General features: G+C 46.9%; 1 protein-coding gene and 1 pseudogene across 8 annotated transcripts in view; one reads left to right on the top strand and one right to left on the bottom strand.

Moving 5' to 3' along the window:
* Positions 1 to 16,633, bottom strand: part of LOC308619918 (uncharacterized protein) — a 58,584-nt gene that overhangs the window by 4,608 nt on the left and 37,343 nt on the right. For 2 of the 7 annotated variants that reach the window (XR_014016276.1, XR_014016277.1), the window contains exons 2-3: positions 7,439 to 7,515; positions 6,785 to 6,902 (exon numbers count right to left, since the gene is read on the bottom strand). Coding sequence is in view for 1 of the 7 variants with exons in the window: in XM_081239203.1 (XP_081095329.1) it covers positions 7,013 to 7,027 (15 nt within the window). In the remaining 6 variants the exon portion in view is untranslated. The other 5 variants (XR_014016279.1, XR_014016278.1, XR_014016280.1 and 2 more) reach the window with 5 other exon arrangements.
* On the top strand, positions 8,291 to 16,246 carry LOC308619914 (putative ATP-dependent RNA helicase DDX28; annotated as a pseudogene). The gene is made up of 3 exons (XR_014017915.1): positions 8,291 to 8,454; positions 8,610 to 11,302; positions 15,267 to 16,246. The product of XR_014017915.1 is annotated as a putative ATP-dependent RNA helicase DDX28 (transcript).

Genomic DNA, 16,633 nt, shown 5'->3' with positions numbered 1-16,633 from the left:
AAATAAGCCGTCGGCAACGGAGAACTTGGGAGAAACCGAGGGCTGTAAAATTGGCTAGGAGACACCCCAGGGGTGTCTTAGAATCTGGTTTCGATTCTGAGGTTCCCATGGCCCCCAGTCTGTCCCTGAGTGAATGGAGAAGGAGAGAGGCGTGCCTGGTCTCAGTCTCCAATTCACGGCAGGTCGGAGGGCAGTCAGGTGATTGGGACGTCTCCACAGTTCCATAGACCTCACTTGCTATATGGTCGGTCTTTTGATATATGTATTTAATAGGTATTTGTACACGTATGGTAACCCTAATCTTAATTTTTCCATTCACCCCACCTATCCTTTTAGATAAGCATACTTCTAAGTCTGTGAGTGTCTTTCTCTGTGGAAATATGTTCATTTGTGTTAGTTATTAGTTAACACCTATAAGTGATACCATAGGATATAGGTTTTTGCTTTCTGACTTGCCTCATGTTCTGTGATTATCTCCAAGCTCATCTATGGTGCCTCAAATAGCAGTGTTTCATTGTTTTCCATGGCTAATATTCTGTTGTATAAATAGACCACTTCTTCTTTATCTGTTCATCTGTTGATGGACATTTTGATTGCTTCACTGTCTTGGCTATTGTGAATAGCTATTGTGAATAAGGCTGCAGTGCAGATTTTGCAGCCCGAGTCTTCTCGATTCAGGTCTCAGGTGAGAGGCCCAGTGGTGTGACTGCTGGATTGAATGGTACCTCAATTTTTAATTGCAGCTCCCTTCTGTTCTCATTATTGGCTGTTACCATTTTACATCTCACCAGAAGCTAGAGGGTACAGTGTTGTCTAAAACCCCTTCAATATTTATTGTTTGTAGTCTTTTTGCTGATGGCCAGTTGACTGGTGTGAGTTGAAACCTTTTTGTAGATTAGATTTGCATGAGTCTAATAATTACTGAGGTTGAGCTTTTATCCATTTTCCTTTTTTTAAAAGAGAGTGAGCCAAATTAACCTCTTCATATCATTTTCTTGAAAAATTTGCAGTTTTGAATTTTTTTGGCCATTCCCTACCTCCGCACAGTTGTTTAGGGCAGGTGTCCTTTACAGCCCTGAGTTCTTGGGAATGTTAAGTGACCATTAGCGGTGGGTTTAAAGCCGCTCTTGTGGGAAACAGCCACAAGGCGACAGCATTTCTACATTTCCAACTCTGGGTTTTTGGGCAACAGAGCTTTCCTGGAAATCGAGTTAGTAAGCTGCAAATTAGAGTGGAATGTGCCAGCGAAAAGCCCCAAGAGTTTATATCTCGTAAATTGTTGTTTGCTTTTTAAATTTATTAATTATCAGAGCAAATTTGATAAAAATGTAGATTCTCCTAGGTGTACAGTCTCTGGTTCATCCTATCAATGTATCTGTCTATTCCTCTTTGGATCCTTTCCCGTGTATGTTATTATAGAGTGTTGAGTAGACCTCTCTTCGTATTCCATAGGTATTGTGTGATTATATATTTCATGTGTATTAGTACATGTCTGTTAACCTCCATATCCTAATTCATACATTCCTTACACCTTTCCATTTGGTTAAACATAATTTGGTTTTCTGAATCTATGTGTGTCCTTCTCTTGGAAATTATTTCATGGGTATCAATTTTTAGGTAACACCTATAAGTGATGTCATAGGATGTCTGTCTTTCGGTTTCTTTCTTACTTCATGTTGGGTGATTATCTGTAGATCCTTCTATGGTGGTGCCAACGGCACTGTTCCATGCTTTTTCATGGCTAATATTCCATTGTGTACATGGACGACTTCTTCTTGGTGCATTTTTCTGTTGATGGACATTTTGGTTTCTTCCAGGTCTTGGGATGGTACATGTTGCTGCAGTGCAGGATTGCCAGCCTGTGTCTTTTTGATTCTGGTCTAATCAGGTGATAACCCCATGAGTGGGCCTACAAGATCATATGGTAGCTCCATTTTTACCCCTAAACGCACCTCCAATCTGGTCTCACAACTGGCTGTTACCAGGTTTCATCCCACCAGCAGCTAAAGGGTACACAGTTCTCTAAAACTCCTTCAGCATTTATTCTTTTAGACTTTTTTTGCTGATAATCATTCTGACGGCTGTGAGGTGAATGTTTTCGTACACTGGACTTGCATGGCTTTATTAATTCCTGATGTTCAGCCTTTTTCCGTTCCCGTTTTTTTAACAAAAAAAGAAAGGAAAAGAAACAGAAGCCAAATGTGCATAAATTATGCCTCTTGAAACTGTCGGTTTGAAATATGGACGTCCACTGTGTACATGGACCACTACTTCATTATCCATTCACCTGTTGATGGACATTTTGGTTGCTTCACCATCTTGGCTATTGTGAATAAGGCTGCAGTGCAGCTGTTGCAGCCTCTGTCTTCCCAATTCGGCACTTCTCAGGTGAGAGGCCTGCTTGTGGGTCTGCTGCATCGAATGGTAGTTCAATTTTTGTTTTTCTAACGCAGCTCCTTTCTGTTCTCATGATTCACTCTTACCACTTTACATCTCACCAGCAGCTAGAGGGTACACAGTCCTCTAAATATCCTTCAGTATTTATTGTTTGTAGAACTTTTGCTGATCGTCAGTTGACAGGTGTGAGTTGTAAACTTTCTGTAAATTAGAGTTGCATGAATCTAATAATTCCTAAGGTTAAGTTTTTATTCATTTTCCATTTTTTTAAAGAGAGTGAGTCAAACGTACCTCTTCATACTCTCTTCTTGAAACATTTGCCTGTTCTGAAATTTTTTGTCCATTCCCTTCCGCAGCACAATTTTTTTAGGGCAGGTGTCCTTTACAGCGCTGAGTCCTTGTGAATGTTAAGTGACCACTAGCTGTGGGCTTAAAGCTGCACTTGTGGGAAACGTCCACAAGCCGGCAGCATTTGTACATTTCCCACTCCATTTTTGGGCAGTACAGCCTTCCAGGAAATCGTGTTAGTAGGCTGCAAATTAGAGTAGAATGTGCCAGGGAAAACCCCCAAGAGCTTATATCTTCTTTCTTCTTGATTGTTTTTAAATTTAGTTTTTATTAATTATCAGAGCAAATTCAATAAAAAAATACTTTGTTTCTCCTAGGTTTACAGAATCTAGTTCATTATATCAATGTATCTGTCTACTCATCTTTGGAGCCCTTCCCGTGTAGGTTATTACAGAGTGTTGAGTAGACCTTTCTTGGTATTCCATAGGTATTTTGTGATTAAATATTTCATATGTATTAGTACATGTCTCTTAACCCCCATATCCTAATTCATCCATTCCTTACAACTTTCCATCAGGTTAAACGTACTTTTATTTTCTTAATCCATGCTTTTCCTTCTCTTGGAAATAAGTTCGTGGGTATCAATTTTTAGCTAACACCTATAAGTGATGTCATAGGATGTCTGTCTTTCAATTTTTTTCATACTTCAAGTTGGGTGATGATCTTTAGGTCCTTCTATGGTGGTGCAAACGGCACACTTTTATTCTATTCCATGGCTAATATTCCATTGTGTACATGGACCACTTCTTCCTTGTACATTTTTCTGTTGATGGACCTTTTGGGTTCTTCCAAGTCTTGGCGATGGTAAACATTCCTGCAGTGCAGGATTGCCAGCCGGTATCATTTTCATTCTGGTCTGCTCAGGTGGTAGGCGCATTTTTTACCTTTAAACGCACCGCCACTCTCTTCTCCCTACTGTCTCTTACCAGTTTATCTACCCGCAGCGGCTAGAGGGTACATAGTACTCTAAAACCTTTTCAGCATTTAAACCTTTGTACACTATTCTCCTGGTGATCATTCTGATGGCTGTGTGGTAAAGGTTTCTGTAGATTGGATTTGCAATCTTTATTAATTGCTGACGTTGAGCATTCCCATTCCCTTTTTCTTAAAGAAAAAAAAAAGCAAGAAAAGACAAAATGTGCGTAAAATATGCCTCTTGACTGTGTTTTTGAAACGTTGACGTCTTTTGAATTTTCTGATTGATTTACGACCCCAGGATTTTTTTCTTTGATGGTAGGTGTCTATTACAGGCCTGCAATTATTTTGAATATTAAATGACCACTAGCGCTGGGTTCAAAGCTGCTGTTGTGTGAAACGGCCAGAAGACAGAAGCATTTCTCCTTTACCAAATCTGGTTACTAGGGCAAGACAGCCAAAATGGAAGTTGTGCTGTAGGTTGTAAATTGGAACGGAAAGTGCCAGGAAAATCCCCTTAAGATTATGTCTCATTCTGTCCTGTTCGTTTTTTAATTTAATTACTATTTTTGATCACAGCCAATTTGATTACAATGTTTTCTTTGTTCTAGGTGTGCAAGATGGGGATGTTTTACACATATACGTATATCTAGTCTTCTTCAGATCCTTTCCCATGTAGGTTATGACACAATGTTGAGTAGTCTTCTCTTGGTATGCCGTAGGTCTTTGGTGATTATATATTTCACATGCGTTTGTATATCTCTGTAAACCCCAATAATGTAATGTATCCAATCATCACACCTTTCCTTATGGTGGACCCTACGTTGGTTTAATGAATCTGTAATTGCCTTTCTCTGTGGAAATATCTTCATTGGTATCAACTTTTAGCTCACACCTATAAGTGATAGGATATGTGTCTTTCACTTTCTCACTTACAACAACTCGGGTGATTACTTCTAGACTCATCGATGGTGCTGCAAATGGCATTGTTTCATTTTTTTCCCCAGCTAATATTCCATCTCTACGTGTAGCAGTTCTTCTTTGTCCACCCATCTGTTGCCGGACTTTTTGGTTACTTCCATATCTTGGCTATTGTAATATGTGCAGTGCACATTTGCCTTCCTGTGCCTTTCCAATTCTGTCTTCTTTGGTTATAGGTCCAGGAATGGGCCTGCTGGTTTATATTGTAGCTCAATGTTTACCTTTTAAAGGCACCTCCATTCTGTTCTCATTAGTGGCTCTTTCCAGCGTACATCCCACTGAAAGTTGAGGGTATGCATTTCTCCACAACACCTTCAGCATTTATTTATTTGTTTATTTATTTATTTTTGTTTGTTTGTTTTGCGGTACGCGGGCCTCTCACTGTTGTGGCCTCTCCCGTTGCGGAGCACAGACACCCGCGGCATGTGGGATCTTGCCAAAACGGAGTACGAACCCGCGTCCCCTGCATCGCAGGTGGACTCTCAACCACTGCGCCACCAGGGAAGCCCCAGCATTTATTGATTATGGGTTTCGTGCTGAAGGTTATTCTGAGGGGTGTGAACTGATACCTCTTTGTGGTTGAATTTCCGTGTGTCTCATAATCCCTTGACATTAAGCTTTAAGGCATGTCCTTCTTATTTTTCAAACTGTGATTACAGCTTAGCGCTTCAAAGTGTTTTCTCAAAGTATGAGTCACATTTTGAAATTTTTTGGCCATTACCTCCCTCAAGACATTTTGAGGGCAGGTTTCATTTACAGCCCTACAGTACTTGTTCACATGAAGTGACCATTACCACAGGCTTTAAAGCTGCTTTTGCAGGTAACGGCCAGAGGGTGGCAGCCTTTCTACGTTCCCCACGCTGGTACTAGGGAAACAGACCTTCCTGCCACTGGTGTTCCTCGGTTATAAATTAGAGAGGAATGTGCCCGGATAAACCCCCAAATGCTTACGTCTCCTTACTTATGTTTGTTTTTAAATTTAATTTATACTTTTTATTGGAGTAATATTCCATTGTGTACATGGACCACTGCTTCTTGGTGCACTCCTCTGTTGATGGACATTTTCGTTGCTTCCAAGTGTTGGCTATGGTAAGTATTGCTGGAGTGCAGAATTGCCAGTCTGTGAGGTTTTGATTCTCATTTTCTCAGGTGACAGGTCCAGCAGTGGGTATGACTGATTGCCTCATAGCGCAATGTTTCCCTTTTCAAAGCACCTCCATTGTGTTTTCATTAGTGACTCTTACCACGTCCCCCTTAGAACGGAGGGTACGCACTTCTCCACAATCGCTTCAGCATTTATTGCTTGCAGCATTTTTGCTAATGGCCATTCTGACTGCTGTGAGCTGATAGGTTTTTGTAATTTGGGTTTGCGTGTCTTTACAAATACCTAAAATTCATCATTTTTCCAAGCCGTTTTTGTTTCTGTTTAAAAAAAGGAGAACAAAGTGTGCATACAATATACCTCTTGAAATTGTCTTCTTGGAAGGTTGCCCTCTTTTGAATTTCTTATTCGGTTTTCGACCCCAGGAATTTTTTGGTGGACAGGTGCCATTACAGAACTGCACGATTGGTGAATAGTTAGTGACCATTAGCAGTGGGTTTAAAGCTGCTGTTGTGTGAAACGGTCACAAGGAGGCAGCATTTCTCCATTCCCCAATCTGGGTAGTAGGGCAGGAGAGCCTTTCTGGAAGTCGTGTTCCTAAGTTGTAAATTAGAATGGAATGTGCCAGGAGAAACCCCCATACGTTTATGTCTCATTACTTCTTGTTGGTTGCCTTAATTTTTGTAATCGGGGTAATGATTAGAATATTGTTTGTCCTAGCTGTACACAATCTGGCTCATTTGTACATTATATATGTCTATTCATATACAGATCCTCTTCCCATGCAAAGTATTACACAGTGTTCCGTAGACCTCCCTTGCTATATGGTCGGTCTTTTTGACCCATGTATATAATATGTATTGGTATATGTAACACTGATCTTAATTTATCCATTCCTACCACCTTTCCTTTTAGATAAGTATAGCTTTTTCCGACATCTGTGAGTGTCCTTCTCTGTGGAAATATTTTCCTGTGGGTCAGTTATTAGATAACGCCAATAAGTAATATCATAGGATATAGGTCTTTTGATTTCCAACTTACCTCATGTTCCAAGATTATCTCTAGGCTCATCTGTGGTGCCTCAAAGAGCAGTAATTCATTGTTCTCCATGGTGAATATTCCATTGTGTACATGGACCTCTTCTTCTTTATCCATTCACCTGTTGATGGACATGTTGGTTGCTTCACCATCTTGGCTATTGTGAATAAGGCCACAGTGCAACTGACACAGCCTGTGTCTTCCCGATTCTGGACTTCTCAGGTGAGAGGCCTAGCGGTGGGCCTGCTGCGTCGAATGGAAAACGTAGGGAGTAACCAGGCAAAGTCAGTTACCATGGCAGCTCTGGGAAAAACATTACCCTGCGACACTAACATTCCCAGGAGCCTACATTTGTTTCCACAATAGGTAAACCTTTCTGATTTCAAAGTACTATAATGTGAAATATGCATCTCAGTCAAAACTAGAGGTTACTCAATGTCTGCTGTGATCGGAGGAAAAGAGAAGGGCCTTACGCAGTATCTAAAGCAATGACACGAAGAAACTAGGGGCCACGGGCAGAGACACACAGGCTCAGACAGGCTCCTATCCCTATGACATTCTGAGGAGATCACGTTGTAAGGGCTCGAGCACGAGAAAGCAGCCACTAACCAGCTACCCTGTCTCAAATATTTGGAGAAAGTCAATGCAAATACATACCTATGTATTATTCTTTTCTGATCATTCTTTCAGTGTAGCCCTTCTGGCTTTGTGCAGAGCGATTCTTTGTTTTGTACCTGAAAAATGAGTGGCACATGTAAATGGATGAAACACGTCAGAGCAGATATCCAACGGGCACTTCAGCTAACGAACGAGGAGCTCCGAGTTCTGGGAAAGAATCGTAAAAGTGGTGTAGAATCACAGTGTCTTAGAGCATCCTTTATATCAACTCCCCTCTATCATATCACCAATCAGTGGTCATCAGCCTATACATGAACTTTGCAGTGACAGAAAACCCAGCACTCTCTAGACAGGTCTAGGCACTTCTAGTTGCTACAGCAGTCTATATCAAATTCAGAATCTGACTCCCTGTCATGCATCAGTCCCAGTCTGCCTTCTGCAATGGTACACCCCATGGCACACCTCATCTCTTTTCCATCTGGCACATTTCCCAAACACATGAGGACAATTTTGTTCTTCCTAAAGCTCTCTTCTCGCACGTCACCCTCCTAAATCACTCCTTCCTGTGTTTATGACTTTGAGGAGCCCCCAAGGTTTTCTCATCCCAAGGCCATGACAAGCAATGGCATCAGTGTGCCTGCTACAGATTCTGGGAAAGGGGCAGGGCCACACAAGGGTCTGGCAAATGTGACTGACTACCTGAGGTGAGAGTACATGTGCCAACCTCGGCCTCTCTTCAGTCCTCAGCCTCTATCCAAGGTTTCTCCATAGCACACTGTTGACATTTTGGGCCAGATAATTCTTTTGGGGTGGTGGGGAGGGCTGTCCTATGCCTTGTACGATATGTAGTAGCATCCTGACCTCTACCCACTAGATGCCTGCAGCACCCCCACCCCCACACCCTGGATGTGACAAAGAAAATTGTCTCCAGCCATTGTCAAACGTCCTGGAGGAAGGGTGAGGACCAAATCACCCTCACTCAAGAGCCACTGCTCTATCCAATGACTCTGTTCACCCATGAGTACTCAAAACTCTCTCCTCCGCTGGCTTAACAGGTAACTCTCCAGAAAGTTTATCGGGTATCAAAATGCTATTTGAAATTTAATAGTATTTATCTCTATAACGGTATCTGATGAAAGTAAAACTCTTTCGCCAGATGTTAAGAACCTCCCAGGTGGTTAATCCACGTTTACCTTATCTCCTACCCCAGGCCCTGGAAATTACAGAAATGATCGGACACCCATTTTCGGGTTCCGTTCAATAAGTACCAGTAGCGTAAGGCTTCCTGGCAACCTGAACACTGAATTCAAGTAAACTATTCTGCCTGACCGTGGCTTTGTGGGACAGGCCACAAACCTGTAGCAGGACCCTCCTCGCTGCTATTTACGGAATTGAGGTATCTGACTGGAAAGCCGGTGGAGATGAACTACCCAAGAAAGCAGTGGGTTCAGGATTAGAAGATGTAAAGGGTGACAAGGGAGGGGAGAATGAACCTCAGCTGAAAAGAAAGGGGAAAAGTACCAAGAGATGAGTTCTCTTGACTTTAGAGAAGATACGCTGAAAGCCATCAGCTTGCCCTCGGGGCCCTCAGCTCTCTGGGGAGCTCTAAGGGAAGGGTGAGCCTGGACCTACGACTCCGGACTCCTGGTCTCGGCCCCCAGGCCTGACCGTTCACTCAGACTCTCAGTAAATACTTGTATTCAAAGACCTTACACGGGGACCACATCTGGGAAAACATCGCCGCACCCTCATCATAAGTCACAGGGGGAGACCCGAACTGGCCAAGCCATGACAGGAGCTGTGAGGGCGACAAAAGAGCACGGCAGGGATCGGACATCGGATCGCCAGAAGCCCTCCGCCCTCCTGGTTCGTAATGCCAGGGCCCCATCGCCGCGTATCGCCGGACCCCGGTCCTGCCTCCGTCGCGCACCCTTCCCCAAGGTTGGCGGGGGTCTGGAGTCACCATCCCCGGTTCGGACCTACAGAGCTCGCCGCTGCTGAGCTCTACAGATCCCGCTCCTTCCACACAGTTCGCCGATTCCACGGGCCTTACTGAGCCGCGCCGGCCACCGTCCGCGAGGCCTTGGCGCGCCTGTGACGTCACTGTCGTGCGCCTCTCCCGCAGCAAGCGGAGTATGGCTCTGGCAAGGCGGCTGCGGCTGTTGTCGCTCGCGGCTCGGTTGCTTCTGGCGCCTTCCTGGGACCTGACGGTCCGCGGTCCCAACGAGCCGCTGCCCGTGGTGCGCAGCCCGCGGGCTCTACAGTGGCAGCAGGAAGAGCGGCATAGCGGCCAGCGTAGCCCCCCCCCCCCCCCCCGCGGCCGATGCTGGCGCGTCCTGGGCTGCCGCTGATGTCAGCGTGGCGACCCGAGTTGAACCAGCCGGCTCACCTCACGCTGGGCTCTTGGAACCCGCGCCACTCTCTTCGTTCGGCTGGAGGAATCGGTGCACCCACGCGGACCATTTCTCCATCGAGTGCGCGCAACATGAGGCTCCAGCGCTGCGGAACCTTTCGCCCAAGGGCAGCTGCACTGAAGTGTGTCTGGAGCTCCCCGTTCTGAGCGCACTACAAGAGGCTGCTCCCGAAGTTGTTCGGCCCACAAACGTGCAGTCGAGTACCATTCCCCCACTTCTTCGCGGCCGCCACATTCTCTGCGCCGCAGAAGCCGGCAGTGGCAAAACTCTCAGCTACATGCTACTTCTCCTTCAACGGCTGTTGGGCCAGCCAAGCCTGGACCCCTGTCGTATCCCTGCTCCTCGAGGCCTGGTTCTTGTGCCTTCTCGAGAATTAGCCGAACTGGTGCGTGCCGTGGCCCAGGCCTTGGGCAGCTCCTTGGACCTCCAGGTGCGGGAGTTAGGGGGAGGCCATGGCATGAGGAGAATCAGGCTGCAACTGTCCAAACAACCTCCAGCAGATATTCTGGTGGCCACTCCGGGGGCTCAGTGGAAGGCCCTGAAAACTCAACTGATCAGCCTGGAGCAGCTCTCCTTCTTGGTGTTGGATGATGCAGACACGCTGTTGGATGAAATCTTCCTGGAACTGGTGGATTACATCTTGGAGGGGAGCCATATAGCAGAAGGCCCAGCTGACTTAAAAGACCCCTTCAATCCCAAAGCTCAGTTAGTGCTGGTGGGTGCCACATTTCCCGAAGATGTAGGCCAGCTGCTGAGTAAAGTTGCCAGCTTAGACTCTCTAACCCCTGTTACCAGTGACAAGCTCCACTGCATCATGCCTCATGTCAGACAGACATTCATGAGGCTGAAGGGAAGAGAGAAGGTGACTGGGTTGGTACAGATCCTTAGGCAGCATGACAGAGCATATAGGACTGGCGCCGCAGGAACTGTTCTGGTGTTCTGTAATTGCTACAGCACTGTGAACTGGCTGGGGTATATATTCTGGATGACCACAAAATCCAACACTTAAGACTGCAGGGACAAATGCCAGCCTCAATGAGAGCAGGCATCTTCCAGTCCTTCCAGAAGGGCTCCCGAGACATTCTTCTCTGCACAGACATCGCCTCTCAGGGCCTGGACAGCACCCAGGTGGAGCTAGTCATCAATTATGATTTCCCTCTCACCCTGCAAGACTACATCCACAGAGCAGGGAGGGTGGGCCGGGTGGGGATCGAGGTGCCAGGCACCGTCGTCAGCTTTGTGACCCATCCCTGGGACGTGAGCCTGGCTCAGAAGATTGAACTGGCAGCTCGCCAGAGGAGAAGCCTTCCAGGACTGGGGTCCTCAGTGAGAGAGCCTTTGCACCAGCAAACCTTATTGCAGCAGGCTTATATATGATGCCATAACAGGGACCTTTCCCTCTGTGCTGGATGGGTGAGCACACTTGTCAGTAGGGTGCTCTGGGCTGCCTAGTCACCTGAAGACCCGGGCTGCTGTCTGGCTTCAAAAGGTAAGTTGCTGGCCAACACTTGAGGGTGAACTACTGAGCTTGGCTCTCTGTAGTCTTTCACGTGAAGAATAATGTCGATCTTGGCTCTGTATTATGTCATGGTTTCTAACAATAAGCGATGTTTCTATGGGTGCCCCTTAATAACAGTTTCCACTGGGGCAGAATTCAGTAGACCCTGAGAAGATTCACACTCCAAACTACCACACTTAGGACGAAGGCTCTTTCAATTGATGTTTTAGTTTAAATTTTGTTTCCTGCCCCCAAACATCCATTAAGCCTCCAGGAGAAGGAAAAGGGGATGTGACTAGCAATAAAGAGAAATTTTCTTCACAACAATGGCCAAGGCAAGCTTAGGCACTTTTGGTGAAATCTCTCTGGGAAGTACTGGCAGAGGAATAAAAGGCAAACTGACACAGAAATATTGCTTGGCGTGCATTTCCAGGCTCTGCCTTCTTTCTCATCTCTTGGTGGCAGGTGGAAGAAGAGAAGAAACGGTTAAACTTTTTTATAAACCAGCAGAATAAGCTTATAACATCCTCTCACTATCTCTGCATAGGTTCTAGTCTCTGCAGCATTATATAAGCTTTGCCCAAAGTAATGAACTGTTGAAAGTCAAATGTAATACTTCACCAAACAACTTAAAAATGCTTGCGCACTGGAAAGGGTTAAGTTGCAGAGAACACAAATGGACCCAGAGCAACCTTTGCCGAAAGAGAATATTGTGCTAAATGTACAGTCATAGCTCTTTTCCATATGAAGAAACAGTCAGAAGGATAAAAGAACTTGGTCAAAATCACACAAGTCAGTAGGAAAGAATCTGGTTTGTCTGTCCTCAGGGTTGTGTTCTTTAACCACCAGGCTAGCTTCTCTCAAATCTGATTCATGCATAGAATAACTATACACCTCTGCTTGCCTTGAATATTCCCTGTTTATACATATGCCTGCTGCAGTTTTTAATATTGCCCACTTTGACTCCCAAAAGCAACCGAGAATACACAATAATTTGGTCTCTCTATCCATGGACCACTGTGGTGGGACTGCCCAGGAAGCTTATTAAAAGTGCAGCTTCCTGAGCCCTACTCCAAATCTAGATAAGTTTTCTGAGGGTTGGCTCAAGAATCGAGGTACAAGGCTTTTTAAGTGGTTTGGTGGAACCCCCCAGGTGATTCTCTCGCTCTCTTAAGTTAATAAACCGTTTATTCAGCCTCCCCCAGATGCCCAGCCAGGTCCTGTTAAAGTAGGAGTCCCCACACCACATCAGAGGGATGCTCCCAGCCAAGTAATCTCTGGAGCCTTGGAGATTCTGAATGGTCTCATGCTGGCTCACCTGCCGTGACAAACCTCCGCCAGAGCAAGCATTCCCCTTCACATTTTACCTTCTACCACTCCAAAAGGCAGTCTGCTCCAATGAGGCCTGACTTCGTCTGTCCTAACGGGCACCCACTGATTCAAGCAGTTTAGGGATAGAAGGTGCTGTGGTTCTCAACCAGGGTGGCCCAACCTCTAAAAGGGTAGTCCAAGCAGTCTCTACCTCCTGGGCACATCCCCTCTGCAACAGCCCCAGTAAACGAAGGCCCCATCTTTGCTTTTTCAAGGTCGGCAACAGGGAGTCCCCTCCTAAAGAAGGTTCTCTCTCATTGCCACACTATCAAAAGCTGCCCCAAATGTGGTTCCTTCCTGTGGGCCTGATCAGGCTAAGGGCAGAGTTGTCTCTTTCCTTCTCTGAGTCGGACCAAGTTGTCTTACTAACCCCTCTTCAGTGTTGACCATGATTTTCACGGGGGCTGCTGCTGAGCCTTTATCTTATCCTTTCATGGTGGAGAGAAAGAGGATTATAATGATTTTTACTTCTAGGGGAGAGGGGAGTGTAATGATTATGTTGTCATTTTGTATTATGTCCTTTTGTCATGAATTTGTTTTGAATTTCATATTAAAATGGGCCCACCATTCCCACTTTGTGAGGTCATTCAGCATCCTCATTTTGCACCTTTAACATCTCTCTCAGTATCACTTGGAAATGTTTGAAACGGCATGAGTTTGTCCTCACATTCCTATCAGCTGTAAATCCGGAGCCCCGACATGAACGTAACCATTGAGCAGAACCCCTCTCCACTAGCTGTGTAACACTGGGTAGGCTCCTTAACATCTTGGTTTTTCTAAGCCCTCAGGTGTAAAAATGTGAGGGTTCTATGAATTTATATTTGGGGCAGGACAAGGTCGAGAAGAGTGTGTCTTTGCTTGTATTCTTCCAAACTGGAATGTCTTCCCTCTCTTCCCCATGGGTCCAAATCTCACTTGTCCTTCAGGCCCACTGCCAAGGAGCCTTCCCTGATTCCCCAGTCCACACAATTCTCTGCCTCTTAGGGTCAGTGCCATACAACCTAGCTGTCTCTTAACGTTAATCTTGCCTCTCAAGCCAATTTCAGAATGTGGGTCTCTCTTGCCCTCCTGGGGCCCCTGGGGCTGTACCAGCCCACCTGCACGCCCCACGTGGGGTGTCTACTAGACTAGGGCATGGGCGGGGAGGCCCAGGTGTGAGGGGCCAGGCAGAGTACCTCTGCCTCCACCCTGCTCTCCTCCACAAAACTGCCCCTCCTCCTGAAGCCTGACCCGCAAGTCACAGGTTCCTTCTTATGACTTCACTGGGTAGTGATGACCTCACAGGCCTTCTCACAGTTTCCATGGCAGCGTAACTATGGAAATGTGCTGCCCTCAGAGAAACTTCCCTACCAGTTCTCCACCAGATACCAATCTCTTTGGTTGTCTGAGAGTGTCTGACCGGATCGTCTATATTTACTCAAACCTGTGCTCTGTTCCCTGGCTGGGCAGTGTAGCAGGTACACCGAGACCGGGCATCTGTAGAAGAGGCATGGTGTACACACAACCTCACCTGGCTGCCACATGTTCCTGTGGGGCTTGCCCACTACGTAAACCTCAGCACTTTCCCAGCTGTAAGTAATACCAGTGATCTGGGACACCTTCAGGGTCCCACAGTGCTCACTGCTGAGGACAAGTGAAAGGTCATCCCTGAACTAGTGTTCAGGAAGCTTCTGATCTTTATAAATGTTGCCTTCCGCTTTGGGCTGCAGGATGCTTCCATTCAGACCCTTTCCTGATTGGCCTCTTAGCAAAAGGCAAGTGCGTTTTTGTTGGCAGATGGTAAACGGAGCAGTTTGAGGAAGACGGCCACTCCTGAACCGCACCTTCAAACCCAGGCGCCTCTGTGTTGTCATGTACACATCTATGTCGGTCCCCTCAGACACATCCCATACTGAGCTGCTGAGTACTAGGGGAGAGGGTGGTGCCTTATTCATGGGAAGACCGGAAGAACCAAGGGGGGTGATGAAGCGCTAGTGAGACTGGAGGGCTGAGCAGATGGTGTCCCAGGAGGCTGGGTGGATGTGAGCCTACACTTGGTACCCAGAACCCGGTTCTGAGTCTCCTGATCACTGTGCCTCAGTATTTGGCCTTGTTCTAATCTAGATAAAAGTATCAGAGGGCTAGAGTTCAGTGTGGTTGTAACAGGCATTATAAATGGGGCCCAAGAGGGGTTGCCAAAGTGGGAGGGGTCCTTAACCAATTTACATTAGATTATCTTTTTCCAAAACTTGAAAGACGTTTCCATTAAAGCCTCAGAAGTGACACACTGCAAGAAATGTTTTCTCTGTTGTGGAAGGGAGAGATGGAGAGGATCATGATTGCAATTTCTTTCGGGTTCTACTGTTTTCCCTGGCAATGGTGAAGAGACTACCTCACCTGATGCAGCTGTAGGCTCTAGGAATTGCTTTTGCAGCCAGTGTCCCTTCTCTAGGGACTCATAGAGGTGATGGGCCAAGTCTGTGTTTTGGATATCAAGTAGATTAAAGGTCTTCAGCCAGAAACTGGGAGAGACATGAGAGAGGGAAATTCTGGCAGGAGACTGTGTACAGCAGAAGTGACTGATCAGTTCTGATTTTCTTTGCAGCAGCTGTGGCTCCCATTTCTCCTCCTAAACCTGGTCACTACCATGTCCTCAACCGAGGGTGTGGAGAAACGCAGTTGGGCCGGCATGGGGAGACATACTGCCTGATTGGTGGCTACCGGGCCTACGGGGATGCTCCTTTGGCCACGCCAGCAAAGGCGGAAGCCGAGAAGCCAGTCCCCAGATGTGCTCCCGAGAGAAAGCACGCTCCGGAAGAGTCGGACGAAGATCTCGGTTGCTCCAGACCCAAAATCCGGCGATTGTAGCATGGTGCCAGGAGGCGGACTCCACAGAATCTTGCTGGCTGAACCATTCTGAAGACAGGGCAATGGTTTAACTGCCTAAGACAGCGAATGCCTCTTCCTGCAGTGACCCCTCCCCCCCCCCCCACTGCCCACTACCACAGATTAGAACCTGCGTCGTTCTGTCTGAGCCTTCCTCAGCCAGGAGCCTCCCTGCACACTAAATGGCCATAAGCCAGGAGCCTCAGAAAGTGGGGTTTGAAATGAGAGTCTGCCCTGAACATCCCAGGGCAGAAGCTGGCCTGGAAGAAAACCTGGCATTCCTCTGCTCAATCCTCACGGGCCCCTTTGTGAGCTGGAGAAAGTGAAGTATGCACTCTGCGAGCCGAGGAGGATGCAGGAGTAGATACAGGGTGCAGAGAAGCCTTAGCAGTCTACCACATGGGCTCCTGCCCTGAGCCATCGTCAGCGGCCACCACCACAAACCAGTGGGGAGCTGGGCTTTTTGAAACTGAAAGCAGCAATCTGTGGCTTCCCAAAGAGCCTCCTGCCTGGGGTCTCAGGAGGCAGGATAGAGAGGCCCAGGAAGCCCTGCTCCCTGAAGCAAGAACAGGATGGAGAGTCAGGCAGCACGCACCCTGTCCCGAGGTTCACATGCTCCTTTATTGCCAGGCCTTTCCGTCCCCAGTGGCGTCCCTTACTGCTCAATAAGATGCTTTTCTGTAACAGATTTCTAGGGTTGCCAGTGCTCAGATTTAGGTCACTACCCCTGTGCTAGGCACTCCTGCCACCTGGGAAAGATTCCAAAGGTGGAACAGCTCCAGGGGGTGCCAGGGATCAGAGCAAAAACTTGAGAGGCTGGGGATGCAGGAGTTTGGGCACAGTCCCTAAATCATCTCAGTGGTTGAGCTGCTGTGAGAAGGCACATCCCCAGTGTGCGTGTGTGTGTGTGTGTGTGTGTGTTGGGGGGAGGGGGTCCCTAGAGGAGGCAGCTAGCGGGAGGGCCTGAGGCTGGAAATGGGGAATGGCGTGCGGTCTCTGAGCAAGCACAGGCACTTAGCCCTTGAAGTTTCTGGGAAAGCTAGAGCCACAAGGGCCACGAGATAAGGCAAGTGTAGCAGCAGAGCC

Source organism: Mesoplodon bidens (assembly GCF_964165515.1).
Source record: "Mesoplodon bidens genome assembly, chromosome: 1".
NCBI lineage: Eukaryota > Metazoa > Chordata > Mammalia > Artiodactyla > Ziphiidae > Mesoplodon > Mesoplodon bidens.
Note: the sequence above shows the minus strand (reverse complement) of the source record. Positions and strands in the feature narration are given on the sequence as shown.